At 34.4% G+C, this 21076-nt stretch overlaps 1 protein-coding gene across 1 annotated transcript in view; it reads right to left on the bottom strand.

The window, feature by feature from the left end:
- Nucleotides 1-4268: 4268 nt before the first annotated feature.
- Nucleotides 4269-21076, bottom strand: part of anxa9 (annexin A9) — a 35457-nt gene continuing 18649 nt past the window's right edge. The window contains exons 7-13 of the mRNA XM_062965430.1: nucleotides 20437-20516; nucleotides 18564-18623; nucleotides 17124-17220; nucleotides 13526-13621; nucleotides 10145-10203; nucleotides 6240-6362; nucleotides 4269-4475 (exon numbers count right to left, since the gene is read on the bottom strand). Coding sequence (XP_062821500.1) covers nucleotides 4413-4475; nucleotides 6240-6362; nucleotides 10145-10203; nucleotides 13526-13621; nucleotides 17124-17220; nucleotides 18564-18623; nucleotides 20437-20516 — 578 coding nt within the window. The 3' untranslated portion in view covers nucleotides 4269-4412. The remainder of the gene's footprint in view (nucleotides 4476-6239; nucleotides 6363-10144; nucleotides 10204-13525; nucleotides 13622-17123; nucleotides 17221-18563; nucleotides 18624-20436; nucleotides 20517-21076) is intronic.

Raw genomic sequence — 21076 nt, forward strand, 5'->3', positions numbered from 1 at the left:
TTTATTCACTTTAACTACCACTATTCACTTTAACTACCACTATTCACTTTAACTACAACTATTCACTTTATTCACTATAACTACCACTATTCACTTTATTCACTTTAACTACCACTATTCACTTTATTCACTTTAACTACCATTATTCACTTTAACTACCACTATTCACTTTATTCTCTTTAACTACCAGTATTCACTTTATTCACTTTACCACTATTCACTTTATTCCCTTTAAGTACCACTATTCACTTTATTCACTTTAACTATCACTATTCACTTTATTCACTTTAACTACCACCATTCACTTTATTCACTTTAACTACCACCATTCACTTTATTCACTTTAACTACCACCATTCACTTTAATCACTTTAACTACCACTATTCACTTTAACTACCACTATTCACTTTATTCACTTTTAACTACCACCATTCACTTTATTCACTTTAACTACCACCATTCACTTTATTCACTTTAACTACCACCATTCACTTTAACTACAACTATTCACTTTATTCACTTTAACTACCACTATTCACTTTATTCACTTTAACTACCACCATTCACTTTATTCACTTTTAACTACCACCATTCACTTTATTCACTTTAACTACCACCATTCACTTTATTCACTTTAACTACCACTATTCACTTTAACTACCACTATTCACTTTATTCACTTTTAACTACCACCATTCACTTTATTCACTTTAACTACCACCATTCACTTTATTCACTTTAACTACCACTATTCACTTTAACTACAACTATTCACTTTATTCACTTTAACTACCACCATTCACTTTATTCACTTTAACTACCACTATTCACTTTATTCACTTTAACTACCGCTATTCACTTTAACTACAACTATTCACTTTATTCACTTTATTCACTTTACCACTTTTCACTTTATTCCCTTTAACTACCACTATTCACTTTATTCACTTTAACTACCACTATTCACTTTATTCACTTTAACTACAACTATTCACATTATTCACTTTAACTACCACTATTCACTTTATTCCCTTTAACTACCACTATTCACTTTATTCCCTTTAACTACCACTATTCACTTTATTCACTTTAACTACCACTATTCACTTTATTCCCTTTAACTACCATTATTCACTTTAACTACCACTATTCACTTTATTCTCTTTAACTACCAGTATTCACTTTATTCACTTTACCACTATTCACTTTATTCCCTTTAAGTACCACTATTCACTTTATTCACTTTAACTATCACTATTCACTTTATTCACTTTAACTACCACCATTCACTTTATTCACTTTAACTACCACCATTCACTTTATTCACTTTAACTACCACCATTCACTTTAATCACTTTAACTACCACTATTCACTTTAACTACCACTATTCACTTTATTCACTTTTAACTACCACCATTCACTTTATTCACTTTAACTACCACCATTCACTTTATTCACTTTAACTACCACCATTCACTTTAACTACAACTATTCACTTTATTCACTTTAACTACCACTATTCACTTTATTCACTTTAACTACCACCATTCACTTTATTCACTTTTAACTACCACCATTCACTTTATTCACTTTAACTACCACCATTCACTTTATTCACTTTAACTACCACTATTCACTTTAACTACCACTATTCACTTTATTCACTTTTAACTACCACCATTCACTTTATTCACTTTAACTACCACCATTCACTTTATTCACTTTAACTACCACTATTCACTTTAACTACAACTATTCACTTTATTCACTTTAACTACCACCATTCACTTTATTCACTTTAACTACCACTATTCACTTTATTCACTTTAACTACCGCTATTCACTTTAACTACAACTATTCACTTTATTCACTTTATTCACTTTACCACTTTTCACTTTATTCCCTTTAACTACCACTATTCACTTTATTCACTTTAACTACCACTATTCACTTTATTCACTTTAACTACAACTATTCACATTATTCACTTTAACTACCACTATTCACTTTATTCCCTTTAACTACCACTATTCACTTTATTCCCTTTAACTACCACTATTCACTTTATTCACTTTAACTACCACTATTCACTTTATTCCCTTTAACTACAACTATTCACTTTATTCACTTTATTCACTTTACCACTTTTCACTTTATTCCCTTTAACTACCACTATTCACTTTATTCACTTTAACTACCACTATTCACTTTATTCACTTTAACTACCACCATTCACTTTATTCACTTTAACTACCACTATTCACTTTATTCACTTTAACTACCACTATTCACTTTATTCACTTTAACTACCACTATTCACTTTAACTACAACTATTCACTTTATTCACCTTATTCACTAACTACCACTATTCACTTTATTCACTTTAACTACCACTATTCACTTTATTCCCTTTAACTACCACTATTCACTTTATTCACTTTAACTATCACTATTCACTTTATTCACTTTAACTACCACTATTCACTTCAACTACCACTATTCACTTTATTCACTTTAACTACCACTATTCACTTTATTCACTTTACCACTATTCACTTTATTCACTTTAACTACCACTATTCACTTTAACTATCACTATTCACTTTATTCACTTTAACTACCACTATTCACTTTATTCCCTTTAACTATCACTATTCACTTTATTCCCTTTAACTACCACTATTCACTTTATTCCCTTTAACTATCACTATTCACTTTATTCCCTTTAACTACCACTATTCACTTTATTCACTTTAACTATCACTATTCACTTTATTCCCTTTAACTATCACTATTCACTTTATTCACTTTAACTATCACTATTCACTTTATTCATTTTAACTACCACTATTCACTTTATTCACTTTAACTACCACTATTCACTTTATTCAGCTGATGCAAAGGAGACAAGATGGAACTGTCTTCCTGGCTCCCTCTTTGATCATCCATTTACTTGTGAAACTCGGTGGTTGCTGTCACAAGACATCCGACTCTTTATTTGTCACGCAAGTCGGATGTTCCCACCTCAACATCTTTAAACTTACTCACCCAACAACACACAGGACTTGCATCAACACAATCCCCATAAACAGCTTGCATTTTCTCCTTTGGGGTGACGCCTTCTGCCATCAAGAATTCAATGACTGCACGTTGCTTAAGTCGCATTGACCGACCGTCTGCACAAGGTTCCATACTTCGCACTTTAACAACACAACCGTTCAATGCTAAGGCTTCCCGCCAAATTTAACTATAGAGGAGAGTTTACTGAACAAGCCAGGACCTGCCACAGACCAGGACTGCCATCTGTTGAGGAGTTATGAAGGCGGAGGCATTACTTTTCATTCAACCCTCGAATGATATTTTTCTCTCCTCCCTTATCAGTGTGTTTTCTTTTCCAAAGCCTCCCTCCCTCTTAACCAAGGGAATGTTTTGAAAAGTGAAAGAAGACCTTGCAAGTCAGGAAGAAGAAAAAATAATATATATATATATATATATATATATATATATATATATATATGTACCCATTAATCTTATAAAAGCATTTTCCCCTGAAATATTTGTTAATCTCTACTACAGATATGCAGCCATTTCCCCTTGCAAGCCATTGCAATCCCTATGTACCTTAATATTCCTATCTATCTACATTAATTTTATATATGAATTTTCCCCTCATATGTTTGCAAACCCTATATACATATAGATATCTAGAGATTTCCATGTACAGTAGAGTCTCACTTATCCAACACTCGCTTATCCAATGTTCTGGATTATGCAAAGCATTTTTGTAGTCAATGTTTTCAATATATCGTGATATTTTGGTGCTAAATTCATAAATACAGTAATTACAACATAGCATTACTGTGTATTGAACTACTTTTTCTGCCAAATTTGTTGTCTAACATGATGTTTTGGTGCTTCATTTGTAAAATCAAGCTAATTTGATGTTTAATAGGCTTTTCCTTAATGCCTCCTTATTATCCAACATATTCTCTTATCCAACATTCTGCCGGCCCGTTTAAGTTGGTTAAGTGAGACTCTACTGTACCTGTATATCTGTATCTATATGTATACATTATTTTTATATATGAATTTTCGTGTCACATGTTTGCAAGTCCTTGCAAATCCTATACAGATATAATTATCTATCTAGAAACATGTCTAGATAGATAGATATGAATATAGACTTCTACAAGCGAGGAGGTGTTTGCAGTTGCTTAAAAAGATGGGAGACGTGTGTGTCGCTTAGACATGTGCGCAAACTTCGTTCTTATCGTTTTTTCCATGTCTTGTTTATTCAGAAGCACAAAACAGAACAACTCTTGAATTGTTGTACTTTTTTAATTCAGAAGTTTGAAGGGAAAGGTTTGGGACTGAAAGGTAGTTTTCTCCTGTCCATGGAGGCTCGTCTTCACAGATCTTCTGCCCGGCAGAGGCCGAGCAAAGCCAGCCGGAAGTGGCCCTTCGTGTCCATCTGGCAAGACAGGAATGACGTCAAATGCAAATCACCGCAGGTTGTTTTTGTGCCCAAACCCCACCGCAAAAGAAAGCAGGAAACTGCAATTTCCTGTTCAGATCCTATTTCAAAAGAGGCCTTAACTAAGCTTCAAAGTGTGGAAAAGCATGCCCTCAAATATTAGCTTGGGGGGGGGGGGTTGTTTTTGTAAAATTTTGCAAAAAGAATACAAATGTGCAAAATTTATAAAAATGTGCAAAATTTGTAAAAATTTGCAAAATTTATAAAAATTTGCCAAATTTGTAAAAAAAATAATATAGAAATTTCTAAAACTTCAAAATTTTCCAAATTGATAAACATTAGCAAGGATTATTTTTAAAATAGCTAAATTTGTTTAAAATAAACACCCCAGAACATTTCTAAAACTTCAAAATATGCAAAATTTATTAAAATGTGCAAAAATTGAGAAACAAATTAGAAATTTCTAAAACTTCAAAATTTTCCAAATTGATAAAAATTAGCAAGGCTTATTTTAAGAAATGGGTAAATTTGTAAAAAAAAAAAAAACCCCGCAATATTTCTAAAACTTCAAAATGTGCAAAAGTGATTAAAAAAATTAGCAAGGCGTATTTTTTAAAATGGCTAAATTTGTAAAAAAAACCCGAAAAACCCCGCAATATTTCTAAAACTTCAAAATGTGCAAAATTGATAAAAATTAGCAAGGCGTATTTTAAAAAATTGCTAAATTTGTAAAAAAAAGAAAAGAGAAAGAAAGAAAGAAAGAAAGAAAGAAACCTGCAATATTTGTAAAACTTCAAAATGTGCAAAATTGATAAAAATTAGCAAGGCTTATTTTTAAAAATTGCTAAATTTGTAAAAAAATAACCACATAATATTTCTAAAACTTCAAAATGTGCCAAATTTATTATCATGTGCAAAATTTGTTTTAAAAAATTGCAATGCTTGTCAAAATTTGCAGTTTATAAAAATTTACAATCAATGTGTAAAAAAATTGCAAAATTTATTAAAGATTTCAAAACTTTGTCAGATTTGTAAAAATCTGCCAAACTTGTCAAATACTTGCAGAAAATTGTAAAACTTTGCAAAAAAAATTTTTAAAAGAAAATTCAAAAATGGTTAAAATGAGCAAAAGTTGTAAAAAGTTCGCAAAATTTGCAAAGTAAGATTTGCAAAAAATTGTAAGAGAAAATTCTGAAATTGTAAAAATTTTTTGCAAAAGTTGTAAAAAGTTCACAAAATTTGCAGAGATAAGATTTGCAAAAAATTGTATGAGAAAATTCAAAAATTGTAAAGAAATTGCAAAAGTTGTAAAAAGTTTGCAAAATTTGCAAAGATTCGCAAAAAATTGTAAGAGAAAATTCAAAAATTGTAAATTTTTTTTGCAAAAGTTGTAAAAAGTTCGCAAAATTTGCAAAGATAAAATATGCAAAAAAATTGTAAGAGAAAATTCTAAAATTGTAAAAAAAAATGCAAAAATTATTTAAAATTCGCAAAATTTGCAAAGTTAAGATTTGCAAAAATTTCTAAAAGAAAATTTGAAATATTGTAAACATTTGCAAAATTGACCTCTTGGGGGGGAATCTAGCCCTGTCAATCATTTCTCACTTACGGCAAGGCTATCAAGAGAGGGCTTGCTGTGGCTTTCCTCTGAGGCTGAGAGAGTGTGACCTGCCCAAGGTGGGTTTCTAGAACAGAACCGGGATTCGAACCCTGGCTCTCTTGAGTTGCCGCCTGACCCTCAAACCATTACGGGAGCCGTACCCCGATCAAGGAATAGAGAGAGACGCCAAAGTGTTTCTTGAACTCGGCCCGGATGCTCAGGAGGTCGGTTTCGCTCCGGGAAATCATGATCCGCACCACTGTTTTCAGACTGGACCCTGGACCCTGAATGGAAGGAAAGAAAGAACGAAAGAAAACGGGAAAAGAGGGAGAGTGAGCAATGCATTCCGGTCTTGTCTATTACTAGCAACCACATAGGCTATTATTACGAGGGTTGAATGAAAAGTAATGCCTCCACCTTCGTGACTTGGCGCAGACGGGAGAGCAATGAGTCACTGACCAGGAGGTCATAAGTTCGAGGCCCGCTCAGAGCTATGTTTGTTTGTCTTTGTCCTGTGTTAAAAAGGCATTGAATGTTTGCCTAATATGTGTAATGTGATCCGCCCTGAGTCCCCTTCGGGGTGAGAAAGAAGGGCGGAATATAAATGATGTAAATAAATAAATAATAATAAATAATTGGATGGGAATATTTTAATAAATCAAACGCAGAAATAATCCTTAGAATGTGCTCTTTAACTACCATTATTCACTTTTCCACATCATCTCCAGACAATTGGATACATTTCGGCCAACGATGAACAAGTTTTCTGAAGAAGTCGACACTTACGAAGGTGGAGGCATTACTTTTCATTCACCCCTCGTAGTATTGTTATTGTTGTCATGCCTTCACTTTCCACCTATTATTATTATTTTATTGTATGACACAGCAAACAAGATAGATATGCTGGATTTCATATTATTATTATTATTATTATTATTATTATTATTATTATTATTATTATTTTATTGTATGACACAGCAAACAAGATAGATATGCTGGATTTCATATTATTATTATTATTATTATTTTATTGTATGACACAGCAAACAAGATAGATATGCTGGATTTCATATTATTATTATTATTATTATTATTATTATTTTATTGTATGACACAGCAAACAAGATAGATATGCTGGATTTCATATTATTATTATTAATAATATTATTATTAATATTATTATTATTTTATTGTATGACACAACAAACAAGATAGATATGCTGGATTTCGTATTATTATTATTATTATTATTATTATTATTATTACAGTATTACGAGGGTTGAATGAAAAGTAATGCCTCCACTTTCGTGACTTGGGTTTGGATGGGAATATTTTAATAAATCAAACGCAGAAATAATCCTTAGAATGTGCTCTTTAACAACCACGATTCACTCTCCCACATCATCTCCAGACAATTGGATACATTTCTGCCAAGTTTTCTGAAGACGTCACAGAAGACATCGACACTTACGAAGGTGGAGGCATTACTTTTCATTCAACCCTCGTAGTATTGTTATTGTTGTCATTCCTTCACTTTCCACCTATTATTATTATTATTATTATTACAGTCATCCTTCCACATTTCACATATTATTAATATTTTTAGTTTTGCAATCATCCCTCCACATTCCACTTTTTAATTTCATTGCCAGCATCCCTCCACATTCCACTTATTATTATTATTTTATTGTATGACACAGCAAACAAGTATTATTATTATTATTTTGCAGTCATCCCTCCACGTTGCGCATTAGTATCATCATTACAGTCATATCTCCACATTCCACATATTATCATTATTAATATTAGTATTATTGCAATCATCCCTCCACATTCCAATTATTATTATTATTATTATTATTATTATTATTATTATTATTATTATTATTATTTTGCAGTCATCCCTAAATATGTTGCACATTAGTTTCATCATTACAGTCATATCTCCACCTTCCACATATTATTATTAATATCAATATTATAGCAATCATCCCTCCACATTCCCCTTTATTATTGTTGTTGTTATTCGTCATCCCTTCACATTCCCCTTTTTATTATTATTGTTCGTCATCTCTCCACATTCAACATATTATTATTATTATTATTATTATTATTATTACATCACCATTACAGTCATCCTTTCACATTCCACATATTATTATCATGAATATTAGTATTATTGCAATCCTCCCTCAACATTCCCCTTTTATTATTATTATTATTATTATTATTATTATTATTATTATTATTCGTCATCCCTCCACAATCAACATATTATTATTACATCATCATTACAGTCATCCTTTCACATTCCTATTATTATTATTATTATTATTATTATTATTATTATTCGTCATCCCTCCACAATCAACATATTATTATTACATCATCATTACAGTCATCCTTTCACATTCCTATTATTATTATTATTATTATTATTATTATTATTATTATTATTATTTTACTGTATGACACAGCAAACAAGATAGACATGCTGGGTTTCGTATCACAAAATCACAAGTCAAACACTTCCCAAGTGTCTAGGACTGTGTGATGTATTTTCGGATGATGCGTGCAGATACCAGCAGGGTATTATTATTATTAGTAGTAGTAGTACTCCCCCCTTGGTGGAGACAAAAAGCAGGGTATAATAAATGTAATAATAATAATAATAATGATAATAATAATAATAATAACCAGCTTTGATTGACGTCAAAAATCAGAAACTTTTCAAAGCACAGCAGACAAAAAAACCAGTACAAGAAAGCCGCACTACAAACTAGAGCTGACAGCTGGCACAACAAAACACTGCATGGAAAGTTCCTTGACAAAATTGAAGGAAAAGCTGATAAGGAGAAGACCTGGCTCTGGCTCACGAATGGGACCCTGAAGAAGGAGACAGAAGGCCTGATCCTTGCAGCCCAGGAGCAAGACATCAGGACAAAGGCAGTTCAGGCCAAGATCGAAAAATCAGCTGATGACCCAAAATGCAGACTGTGCAAGGAAAGCGACGAAACAATTGTTCATATCCTCAGCTGCTGTAAGAAAATTGCACAGACAGACTACAAACAGAGGCACAACTATGTGGCCCAAATGATTCATTGGAACTTATGCCTCAAGTCCCACCTCCCAGCAGCAAAGAACTGGTGGGATCACAAACTTGCAAAAGTATTGGAAAATGAGCATGCAAAGATACTGTGGGACTTCTGAATCCAGACTGACAAAGTTCTGGAACACAACACACCAGACATCACGGTTGTGGAAAATCAAAAGGTTTGGATCATTGATGTCGCCATCCCAGGTGACAGTCGCATTGACGAAAAACAACAGGAAAAACTCAGCCGCTCTCAGGACCTCAAGATTGAACTGCAAAGACTCTGGCAGAAACCAGTGCAGGTGGTCCCGGTGGTGATGGGCACATTGGGTGCCGTGCCAAAAGATCTCAGCCGGCATTTGGAAACAATAGACATTGACAAAATCACGATCTGTCAGCTGCAAAAGGCCACCCTACTGGGATCTGCAGCATCATCCGAAAATACATCACACAGTCCTAGACACTTGGGAAGTGTTCGACTTGTGATTTTGTGATACGAAATCCAGCATGTCTATCTTGTTTGCTGTGTCATAATAATAATAATAATAATAATAATAATAATAATAATAATAATAATAATAATAATAATATAGTAATAATAACCTCTGATGGAAGTTAGTCATAGAATCACATTAGAAGATCTAGAGATGAGTGTGTTTTCTTTTCAAGAAACATCCAGATCCTGATGTTAAGTGCCAGCTCGACTGCTGACCTGAAGGTTGATGGTTTGAATCCGCGAGGTGGGATGAGCTCCCATCTGTCAGCTTTAGCTTGCTGGATGAGAGAAGCCTCCCAGCAGGATGGTATCACATCCAGGCAAAGTCCCATGTGCAACGTCTTTGTAGACGGTCAATTCTCTCACACCAGAACCGACTTGCAGATGTGATAAAAAGTATGACAAAGGGGCACCAAACTGCATTAAGTCTACAGTGTAGATCCGCCCAAAGTCAACAGGAAAAGAGAAATCCTCACCTTAAGAGCTTGGTAGAGTTTCGTGGCAAAATAGAAGGGTGTGTTTCGGAGAACAGAGACTGCAAAAGAAAACAGATATATCGTATATACTCGAGTATAAGCCGACCCGAATATAAGCCGAGGCACCTAATTTTACCACAAAAAAACTGGGAAAATATTGACTCCAGTATAAGCCAAGGGTGGTAAATTTCAGAAATAAAAATAGATACCAATAAAATTACATTAATTGAGACATCAATGAGCTTCAATGTTTTTGAATATTTATACAAAACTGTAATTTAAGATAAGACAGTCCCACTCTGATTAAATCATTATTTTCATCTTCTTCAGTGTATCCTTTTAATAATAATAAAAACAATAAATGTAATAATAATAATAAATACAGTAAAATAAAATAAGACATGTAATAGCAATAATAATAGAGTGATATAATAAATGTATTAATAATAATAAAATAGATCAAAATAAATGTAATAGTCACAATAATAGAGTAAAAGAATAAATATAATAATAATAAATACAGTAGATTAATAAATGTAATAATAGCGTAAAATAAGACATGTAATAATAATAAATACAGTAAAATAATAAATGCAATTATAGAGTAAAATAATACATGTAATAACAATAATAATACCAGAGTGAAATAATAAATGTATTATTAATAATAAAATAGAGTAAAATAAATGTAATGGTGACAATAAGAGTAAAATAATAAATGTAATAAAAATAAATACAGTAAAATAATAAATGCAATTATAGAGTAAAATAATACATGTAATAATAATAATTACAGTAAAATAATAAATGCAATTATAGAGTAAAATAAGAAGTGATAACAATATCAGAGTGAAATAATAAATGTATTAATAATAATAAAATAGAGTAAAATAATGTAATAGTGACAATAATAGAGTAAAATAATAAATGTAATAATAATAACTACAGTAGAATAATAAATGCAATTATAGAGTAAAATAAGACATGTAATAATAATAATATCAGAATGAAATGTATTAATAATAGAGTAAAATGTAATAGTGACAATAATAGAGTAAATTAATAAAAGTAATAATAATAAATAGAATAAAATAATACATGTAATAACAATAATAATACCAGAGTGAAATAATAAATGTATTATTAATAATAAAATGGAGTAAAATAAATGTAATGGTGACAATAATAGAGTAAAATAATAAATGTAATAATAATTAAGTAAAATAATAAATGTCATAATACCAGTAATAATAGAGAAAAATAATAAATGTACTATATATACCCGAGTATAAGCCGACCCGAATATAAGCCAACCACGACCCTCACCCGAGTATAAGCCGAGGTGGACTTTTTCAATCCTAAAAAAGGGCTGAAAAACTTGGCTTATACTAGAGTATATAAGGTATATGTATAACAAATATGAATTTTTATATTTACTTTTACTTTTATTATTTTATTATATTATATATTGTGTATTTATTTTATGATTTATTATGTCTATATTATTTATTTAATTTTAATTTTAATTTTATTTTATTTTTGCAATGGGCTAATAATTTTGTTATTATGGGCATTTGTCACTAGCCTGCAATAGAACCAACTCTTCAAAATCCCAGCAAAGAGCGATTTGACATTCCACTTTCAGCCGAAACTCAAACCTGTATAATGTATGCAACAAACAAGCCAATGAATATTCATTTATTTTAGTTTGCATTGTTTGTTGAGAGAGAAAAGTCTGCCAACGAGACTTCTCCAGTCATCGTTCCTATACTATCGAGACTTCTTGCCACCATAAAATATGGATTTAGATCATTAAACAGCCAACTATTTATAGCCTCCTTCAAAATAAACACTACACCCAAACAGGTTCACCTGCCTGACGGGTAACTTCCTTTTCTGAACTCTTGAAAAAGTCAGGAATGCTGTCTGTTGGGGGTTGTAGATATAAATAAATAGAAGCTTTACCACTTTTTTCTGAATCAAAATATACCCTGCAGTATAATAAAGTGTCACTCAGGTTTGTGTAACAAGTAAGATTAACTTTACTTCAGTTCAAAAGATCAAACAGGGCAACAATCTATTATCTATATCTATATATACTAGCTGTGCCCGGCCACGCATTGCTGTGGCTAGGATTTAATTTTTCTTTTCTCTTTGTTGTATGAACATAGAGACGTGGATGAGAGGTTGTGTTGTCAATTTTCAAGGTTGTGGGGCGTTTAGTTTAGTTATTTTGTCCGGTGCTGTGATTCCAGTACCCTTTTATATATATATATAGTAGACATGTCCAAAAAATCGTTTTGAATCGTATATCGGAATTATTTCGGATTGTTCTCAATGCCTTTCTCAAATGACCTGGGCACCACCGGGTCTCCAAGCTATATATATATGTAGCAGTCTCTCTGAATTCTTACAGAGAACAGAGAGAATAAACAGTCCTTTTTAAACAGTCTTTAAATATGCCTCATTTGCCTTAGAAATAATCTGGCTTCGGAGAGTCGGCAGCCATTTCCTTCCTGACTGTTTCCAGTCAGCGCTCTCTTCACTCTCCGAGCTGAAAGTGGCAGTTAAAACAGTTTCTCTCAGCCAGAGCCGGCCCTAGGAATTTTTCAAATGTAGGCGGACAGAATTTTGGCACCCCCCCCCCCCCCCAAACCAATCACTGAAAAATAAAAGCGTTGGATAAGCAAAAATGTTGGATAATAAGGAGGGATTAAGGAAAAGCCTATTAAACATCAAATAACATTAAGATTTTACAAATTAAGCACCAAAACATCATGTTTTACAAGAAATCAACAGAAAAAGCAGTCTCAACTGCACCCCTGTATGTTTTGTGCCCAAAGCGACCGCTTAATTCGCCTCATTGTTGGACCGGCTCTGCTCTCAGCAGCAAGTCAGAGGCAGGAGCCAATCAGAATGTTGGCTCCTGGTTGGCTCAGCCAATCAGCTGCCGACACAATTCTTTCCAGTCAACCCATAACATCACGGTGTCTTTTTCAAATCCCCACACTGTCCAATTTCTCCTTCTCTTCCCCATATGATTCTAACAAACCTGAGGTCAGTGGGGCCATGAATTGAGGCCGAATTTGATTGGCTACTGTCTCTGGCTTGCTGCTGAGAGAAACGGTTTTAACTGCCACTTTCAGCTCGGAGAGTGAAGAGAGCGCTGACTGGAAACAGTCAGGAAGGAAATGGCTGCCGACTCTCCGAAGGATCACATGTGCAGAGTGCTTTCCCGCAGCCCACTCCGATGCCAATTTGAAGAGGATCGGGTTACATTCAGAGGACAATACATCTCATTTTTTCATTGAATCAACCCTACAAACCATCCTGCCCTGTATGGGGACGATGGGAGTCGAAATGGAGGTTGTTCAGACTTACCCAGCGTCAAGCCGGACTCTCGGTCGATCCCCTGGAAGTATTTGTCGATGGCGTCTTCGATCCTCCACCCGGTTGAATTGTGGTAACAGCTGAACACTGCGGAGAAAACGAGGATAGTGTCGAGGTTGGGATGTGTAGTTTGAATGTAATGGTGTGAAAGGTGTGTGACGGGGGCCTATGATGGCTGAAAATAACATTCTAAGAATATCGAAGCCTGGAAAACAGCAAAAAGGAGGTGGAAAATTCATGTACTGCCGACATGACCAGAGACGATGATGAACTCTTGGTTGAAAACAACACGTTTACATAGTTAAAAGGCAACGATTCTTTAAGTTAAGGAAGTTTTTACAATGGTTTCTTACATTAAGAAGGAAAGTCAACTTCAGTTAAGGAAGTCCGTTTGTTAGCTGGGAAAAACAACTTGTCAGTCATTTACAACATCTTGGAACAACAACAGCAGAAAAATCTATATATATAAAAGGGTGATGATATCTCGGCCTAGGACAAAACAACAAAACTACACATCCCAGAAACACTAAACTTGGCAGCACAACCCCTCATCCGTGCCTCCACGTTCATACAACAAAAAGAAAAGAAAAATAAAGTCCTAATTAGAGGGAGAGGAATCATTGTTTTTATCCAATTGCTGCCAGTTAGAAGGCTAAGCTCCGCCCACTTGGTCTCCTAGCAACCTACTCAGCCCAACAGATGGCCACCCAGCCTCTCAATAATAATAATAATCATAATAATAATAATAATAATCATAATAACAATAATAATTAATAATACAATCCTAAGGTTAGCAGATACCCCTAAGGATCATCCAGTTCAACTTCTTTATATCATGCAGGAGGACACAATCCAACCACTCCTCACAGATGGCCATCCAATATCTGCACAATAATAATACACATCGAATCATAGCATCAGACAGTTAGGAGGCACCCCTAAAGGCCATCCAGTCCAACCCAATTCTGCCATGCAGGACACAATCCAAGCACTCCCAACAGATGGCCACCCAGCCTATCAATATGACTACTACTACTACTACTACTAATAATAATAATAATAACAATATCATCATACAATCCTAAGGTTTGGAGTGACCCCTAAGGATCATCCAGATCAACTTCCTTCTACCATGCAGGAGGACACAATCCAAGCACTCCTGACAGATGGCCATCCAGCCTCAACAAGTTCTCACCAACACCACCAGACAACGCCACAGCAATGCGTGGCTGGGCTCAGCTAGTCTATATATAAAAAATGTAATGTGCGTTTTACGATGGAGTAAACAACGAAACCACTAAACCGAATCACACCAAATTTGGCCACAAATTACGTAGTCATCCAAAATATGTCTTTCAAACAAAAAAACCTAGAAAAATAAAGTCCAAATTAGAGAAAGAGGAAGAACTGTTTTTTCCCCTTGCTGCCAGTTAGAAGGGTAGGCTCCACCCACTTGGTCTCCTAGCAACTCACTCAGCCCAGGGGACAGGCAGAGTTAGGCCTCACTTAGGCCTCTTCCACACTGCCCATAAAATACAGATTATCTGATTTGAACTTGATTATATGGCAGTGTAGACTCAAGGCCCTTTCACACAGCGATATAACCCAGAATGCCAAGGCACTTAATCCACAGTATCTGCTTTGAACTGGATTATCTTGAGTCCACACTGCCATATAATCCAGTTCAGTGTGGATTGTATACAGCTGTGTAGAAGGGGCCTCATATAATCCAGTTCTAAGCAGATAATATAAGATTATAAACAAAATATTTAAATTTACTGTGGTATAATAATACAGAACAATATAATCTCTAAAATCAGGACGGTAAATAAAGAGCAACACTCTGAAAACAGGGAAATTGGGAAACAATCAGGGCAGCTAATACTTCCCAGCAAGGATTCTCCCAGGCAGGAAGCAAACAGGCTTTGAAGCTGCAAGGCCATTCAATGCTAATCAAGGTGACTAATTACAGCATTCATACTTGCCGCACTGAGACTATTCATTGCTATTCAACCTGGCCAACCAAGGATTCCGCAAGGGAGAAAGCGGCCAGGCTTGCAAGCAGCAAGGCTATTCAGTGCTCTTCAACCTGCCCAACCAAGATTTCCCCTAGATAAAAAAAAACCTCCAGGTTTAATAGAGTAAAATAATACATGTAATAGAGTAATAATAGAGTAAAATAATACATGTAATAATAAGAATCATAAATACAGGAAAACAATACAAGTAATAATAGAGTAAATTAATAAATGCAATAATAATAAGATCAGAGTGAAATAATAAATGTAATAACAATAATAAAAATAGAGTAAAATAAATGTAATAGTAGCAACAATAATAGAGAAAAATAATAAATGTAATAATAACAATAATAAAAGAGAAAAATAATACATGTAATAATAATAATTAGAGGAAAATAATACAAGTAATAATAGAGTAAAATAATAAATGTAATAATACGAATAAGATCAGAGTGAAATAAATGTATTAATAATAATAATAAAAATAGAGTAAAATAAATGTAATAGTAGCAACAATAATAGACAAAAATAATAAATGTAATAATAATAGTTAGAGGAAAATAATTACAAGTAATAATAGAGTAAAATAATAAATATAATAATAATAATTAGAGGAAAATAATACAAATAGTAATAGAGTAAAATAAATGTAATAGTAGCAACAATAATAGAGTAAAATAATAAATGTAATAATACGAATAATAATAGAGAAAAATAATACATGTAATAATAATAATTAGAGGAAAATAATACAAGTAATAATAGAGTAAAATAATAAATGTAATAATAATAATTAGAGGAAAATAATACAAGTAATAAAGTAAAATAATATATGTAATAATAATAATTAGAGGAAAATAATACAAGTAATAATAGAGGAAAATAATAAATGTAATAATAATAATAGAGTAAAATAATAAATGTAATAATAATAATTAGAGGAAAATAATACAAATAATAAAGTAAAATAATAAAGGTAATAATAATAATTAGAGGAAAATAATACAAGTAATAATAGAGTAAAATAATAAATGTAATAATAACAATTAGAGGAAAATAATACAAGTAATAATAGAGTAAAATAATAAATGTAATAATAATAATTAGAGGAAAATAATACAAGTAATAAAGTAAAATAATAAATGTAATAATAATAATTAGAGGAAAATAATACAAGTAATAATAGAGTAAAATAATAAATGTAATAATAATAAGATCAGAATGAAATAAATGTATTAATAATAATAAAAATAGAGTAAAATAAATGTAATAGTAGCAACAATAATACATGTAATAACACCAATAATAATAGAGAAAAATAATAAATGTACCATATATTCTCGAGTATAAGCTGACCCAAATATAAGCCAACCAGGACCCTCACCCAATTATAAGCCGAGGGGGTTTTTTTCAGTCTTAAAAAAAGGGCTGAAAAACTAGGCTTATACTCGAGTATATACAGTATATGTGAATGTTTCCTCAAATGGTCAAAGGTCTGGAAACCAAACCCTATGAAGAATGGACGAGTGAGCCATGTACAAATAATAAGAAGAAGAATTTGGCCTTACCTCGGTTGAGGTGCTCAGGGCTGCGCTGGGTGAGGACACGGATCCATTCGTTCTCCTTCGGCCTCCCCGAATCGCCGCCACTGCCTTCGGTAAGAGCCTTAACGGACACACAATGAATTTATTCGGGGAGACATTTTCCAGCAGAACCCTACGCACTTTAACAACACAACCGTCCAATGCTAAGGCTTCCCTGTCTGCGCAGGGTTCCATACTTCGCACTTTAACAACACAACCGTCCAATGCTAAGGCTTCCCTGTCTGCGCAGGGTTCCATACTTCGCACTTTAACAACACAACCATTCAATGCTAAGGCTTCCCCGTCTGCACAGGGTTCCATACTTCGCACTTTAACAACACAACCGTTCAATGCTAAGGCTTCCCCGTCTGCACAGGGTTCCATACTTCGCACTTTAACAACACAACCGTTCAATGCTAAGGCTTCCCCGTCTGCGCAGGGTTCCATACTTCGCACTTTAACAACACAACCGTTCAATGCTAAGGCTTCCCCGTCTGCGCAGGGTTCCATACTTCGCACTTTAACAACACAACCGTTCAATGCTAAGGCTTCCCCGTCTGCGCAGGGTTCCATACTTCGCACTTTAACAACACAACCGTCCAATGCTAAGGCTTCCCCGTCTGCGCAGGGTTCCATACTTCGCACTTTAACAACACAACCGTTCAATGCTAAGGCTTCCCCGTCTGCGCAGGGTTCCATACTTCGCACTTTAACAACACAACCGTCCAATGCTAAGGCTTCCCCGTCTGCGCAGGGTTCCATACTTCGCACTTTAACAACACAACCGTCCAATGCTAAGGCTTCCCCGTCTGCGCAGGGTTCCGTACTTCGCACTTTAACAACACAACCGTTCAATGCTAAGGCTTCCCCGTCTTCTTCCAAGGAATTCGTAGCCTATTTATTTGCAGCAATTGCGGGCAGGTCTCTCTTGGCATTGGCAACCGATTCCTTAACGCTATCCTTCCCCGTTACAGTCCGGCGACAAAGCAAAGCTCGTAACAAACACACAACAAGGGTTCGGCAAGGCTTTCCGCCCATAAAACCACCACCCTCTATGCCATTCAGGCCCTTCTACCCAAAATGTGTGGCTTCGGACGAGCAAATCTGCACCTACGGAGAGCCTGGCTTCCATTCCCCAACCTCTAAAGGACGGGGAACTTCCGCTTCGGCCTCTAACCCTAACAAGAAAACCGCACTACAAACTAGAGCTAATAATGGCCAATTAATCATATTATTTATGTATTTAATGTTAATTAATTACTAATATTAATAATAATTCATTTATATTAAATAATAATTCATTGATAGCGCTAACTCACTCTGAACCAAGGGAATGTTTTGAAAAGGGAAAGAAGCCCTTGCAAGTCAGGAAGAAGAATATATATATATATATATATATACCCCACGGTTGAAGATGAGTCTCACCTTTGTATCTTGCTTTATCAAGACGTAGTCGATGACTCCGGTGTATCTTTCCCGGTTACCCTTTTGGAAGCAGAGAAGGAGACACGGAAGGAGAAAATCTGAATTACCATATATACTCGAAGATAAGCTGAGATTTCAGCCCTTTTTATGAGCCGAAAAAGCCTCTCCCGGCTTATAATCGGGTCAAGGTTGAGCCGGCAGCAGAGAAATATATGATCTATTTATCTCTCTTCTTCCCTCCCTTATCAGTGTTTTCTTTTGCAAAGCCTTCCTTGCTCTTAACCAAGGGGATGTTTTGAAAAGGGAAAGAAGCCCTTGCAAGTCAGGAAGAAGAATATATATATAGCCATTAGTCTTATAAAAGCGTTTTCCCCTGAAATATTTGTTAATCTCTGCTACAGATACATAGGCATTTCCCCCTGCAAGTCTTTTCAATCCCTATGTACCTTTATATTTGTATCTATCTATATACATTAATTTTATATATGAATTTTCCCCTCATATGTTTGCAAATCCTATATACATATAGATAGCTAGAGATTTCCATGTACCTGTATATCTGTATCTATATGTATACATTATTTTTATATATGAATTTTCACCTCACATGTTTACAAGTCTTTGCAAATCCTATACAGATATAATTATCTATATATAGAGAGATGTCTAGATAGATATATATGAATACTAGCTGTGCCTGGCCATGCGTTGCTGTGGTGAAGTATGGTGGTATGGGAAATAAAGTATTGAGGAATTAGTGGTAATTAGGGTAAAGGGTAAAGGTGTGGAGTCCAGATAATCCAGTTAAAGCAGATAATGTAAGATTATAAATGGGTTATATAGCTGTGTGGAAGGGCCTTGAGTCTACACTGCCATCTAATCCAGTTAAAATCTAATAATCTGTATTTTATAAGCAGTGGGGAAGAGGCCTAAGTGAGGCCTAACTCTGTCTGTGCCCTGGGTGAGTGGGTTGCTAGGAGACCAAGTGGGCGGAGCTTAGCCTTCTAACTGGCAGCAATTGGATAAAAACAATTATTCCTCTCCCTCCAATTAGGACTTTATTTTTCTTTTCTTTTTGTTGTATCAACCTAGAGGCATGGATGATGGGTTGTGTTGTCCATTTTCGAGGTTGTGGGGTGTTTAGTTTTGTTGTTTTGGCGGTCGCCAGGATTCCATCACTTTTATATAGATAGATAGATATATAGGTCTTGCAAATATTGCAGGGGAAATGCACATACACATATAGAGATTTCTAGATAGATATAAACATAAATATATAGGGCTTGCAAATATTGTAGGAGGGAAATGTACGTATATAGAGAGAGGATTTGCAAATGTTTCAGGGGGAAATGCATATGTGAAATTAGTATCTATAATTATAGATCTATATCTAGCTCTATGCTACAGGATCCTGGGAGTTGTAGGTTTAAAAGGTCTCCAGCCTTCCCTGCCAAAGAAATATTGGCCAAATGACCAATCCCAGGACTCCATAGCATTGAGATGGTAGTGAAGGGATATATCTTGGTGTTTCAGGATCTCGCCGAGTTCCTTCCTCGTAGTTCTTCGTCTCCTGATTTCTTCCATTTGAACTCCAGGCTGCCAATCTGACATTCTCGATTGTGCAAATATTTACAGACGTGAGCAAGAAACTCGAAATTGCACCTCGCCGCCCACTCGCATACTTGCAGATAGAACGTCAACGGGTTAAACGCATTCCTGAAACGTTGCCAAGTTGATTTTATTGGGCTGGTTGAATAAATTTGTGCAGGAATGCAGCCAAGGAATAATTTTCCTTTCCTTTGCCAAGCTGCGAAATGCACACAATTCCTCTTATTGGTTTGCAAACGAAGGACGTAGGGATGGGTTCTTTTACCTGGATCAAGGCAACCAAGAGATCTTTCAGGAAGCCGCCGGTCCTCAAAACAATATCCGTCTCCAAATCCGATTGAAAATCTAGAAATGGCAGAAGAAGAAAGCTGGAGGCAAGATCAGATTGACAAGGAGAAGCTACAGTAGAGTCTCGCTTATCCAACATTCTGTATTATCCAACGCATTTTTGTAGTCAATGTTTTCAATATATCATTATATTTTGGTGCTAAATTCGTAAATACAGTAATTACTACATAGCATTACTGCATATTGAACTACATTTTCTGTCAAATTTGTTGTCTAACATGATGTTTTGGTGCTTCATTTGTAAAATCATAACCTAATTTGATGTTTAATAGGCTTCTCCTTAATCCCTCCTTATTATCCAACATATTCGCTTATCCAACGTTCTACCGGCCCGTTTATGTTGGATAAGTGAGACTCTACTGTACTTATTTCAAGGCCTACCAATCATCAGAACGAATCATGTATTTAAAATATGGACCAAAGATATAAATAAATTCTTATGGAAAAATAAAAAAGCCAGAATCAACTCAAATTTATTAAGAGACGACACAACACGAGGAGGAATGAGTCTACCAGACTTAAAATGCTACTATGAAGCATGCAGCTTAATTTGCAAT

Source organism: Anolis carolinensis, unplaced genomic scaffold (genome assembly GCF_035594765.1).
Source record: "Anolis carolinensis isolate JA03-04 unplaced genomic scaffold, rAnoCar3.1.pri scaffold_14, whole genome shotgun sequence".
NCBI classification, from domain to species: domain Eukaryota; kingdom Metazoa; phylum Chordata; class Lepidosauria; order Squamata; family Dactyloidae; genus Anolis; species Anolis carolinensis.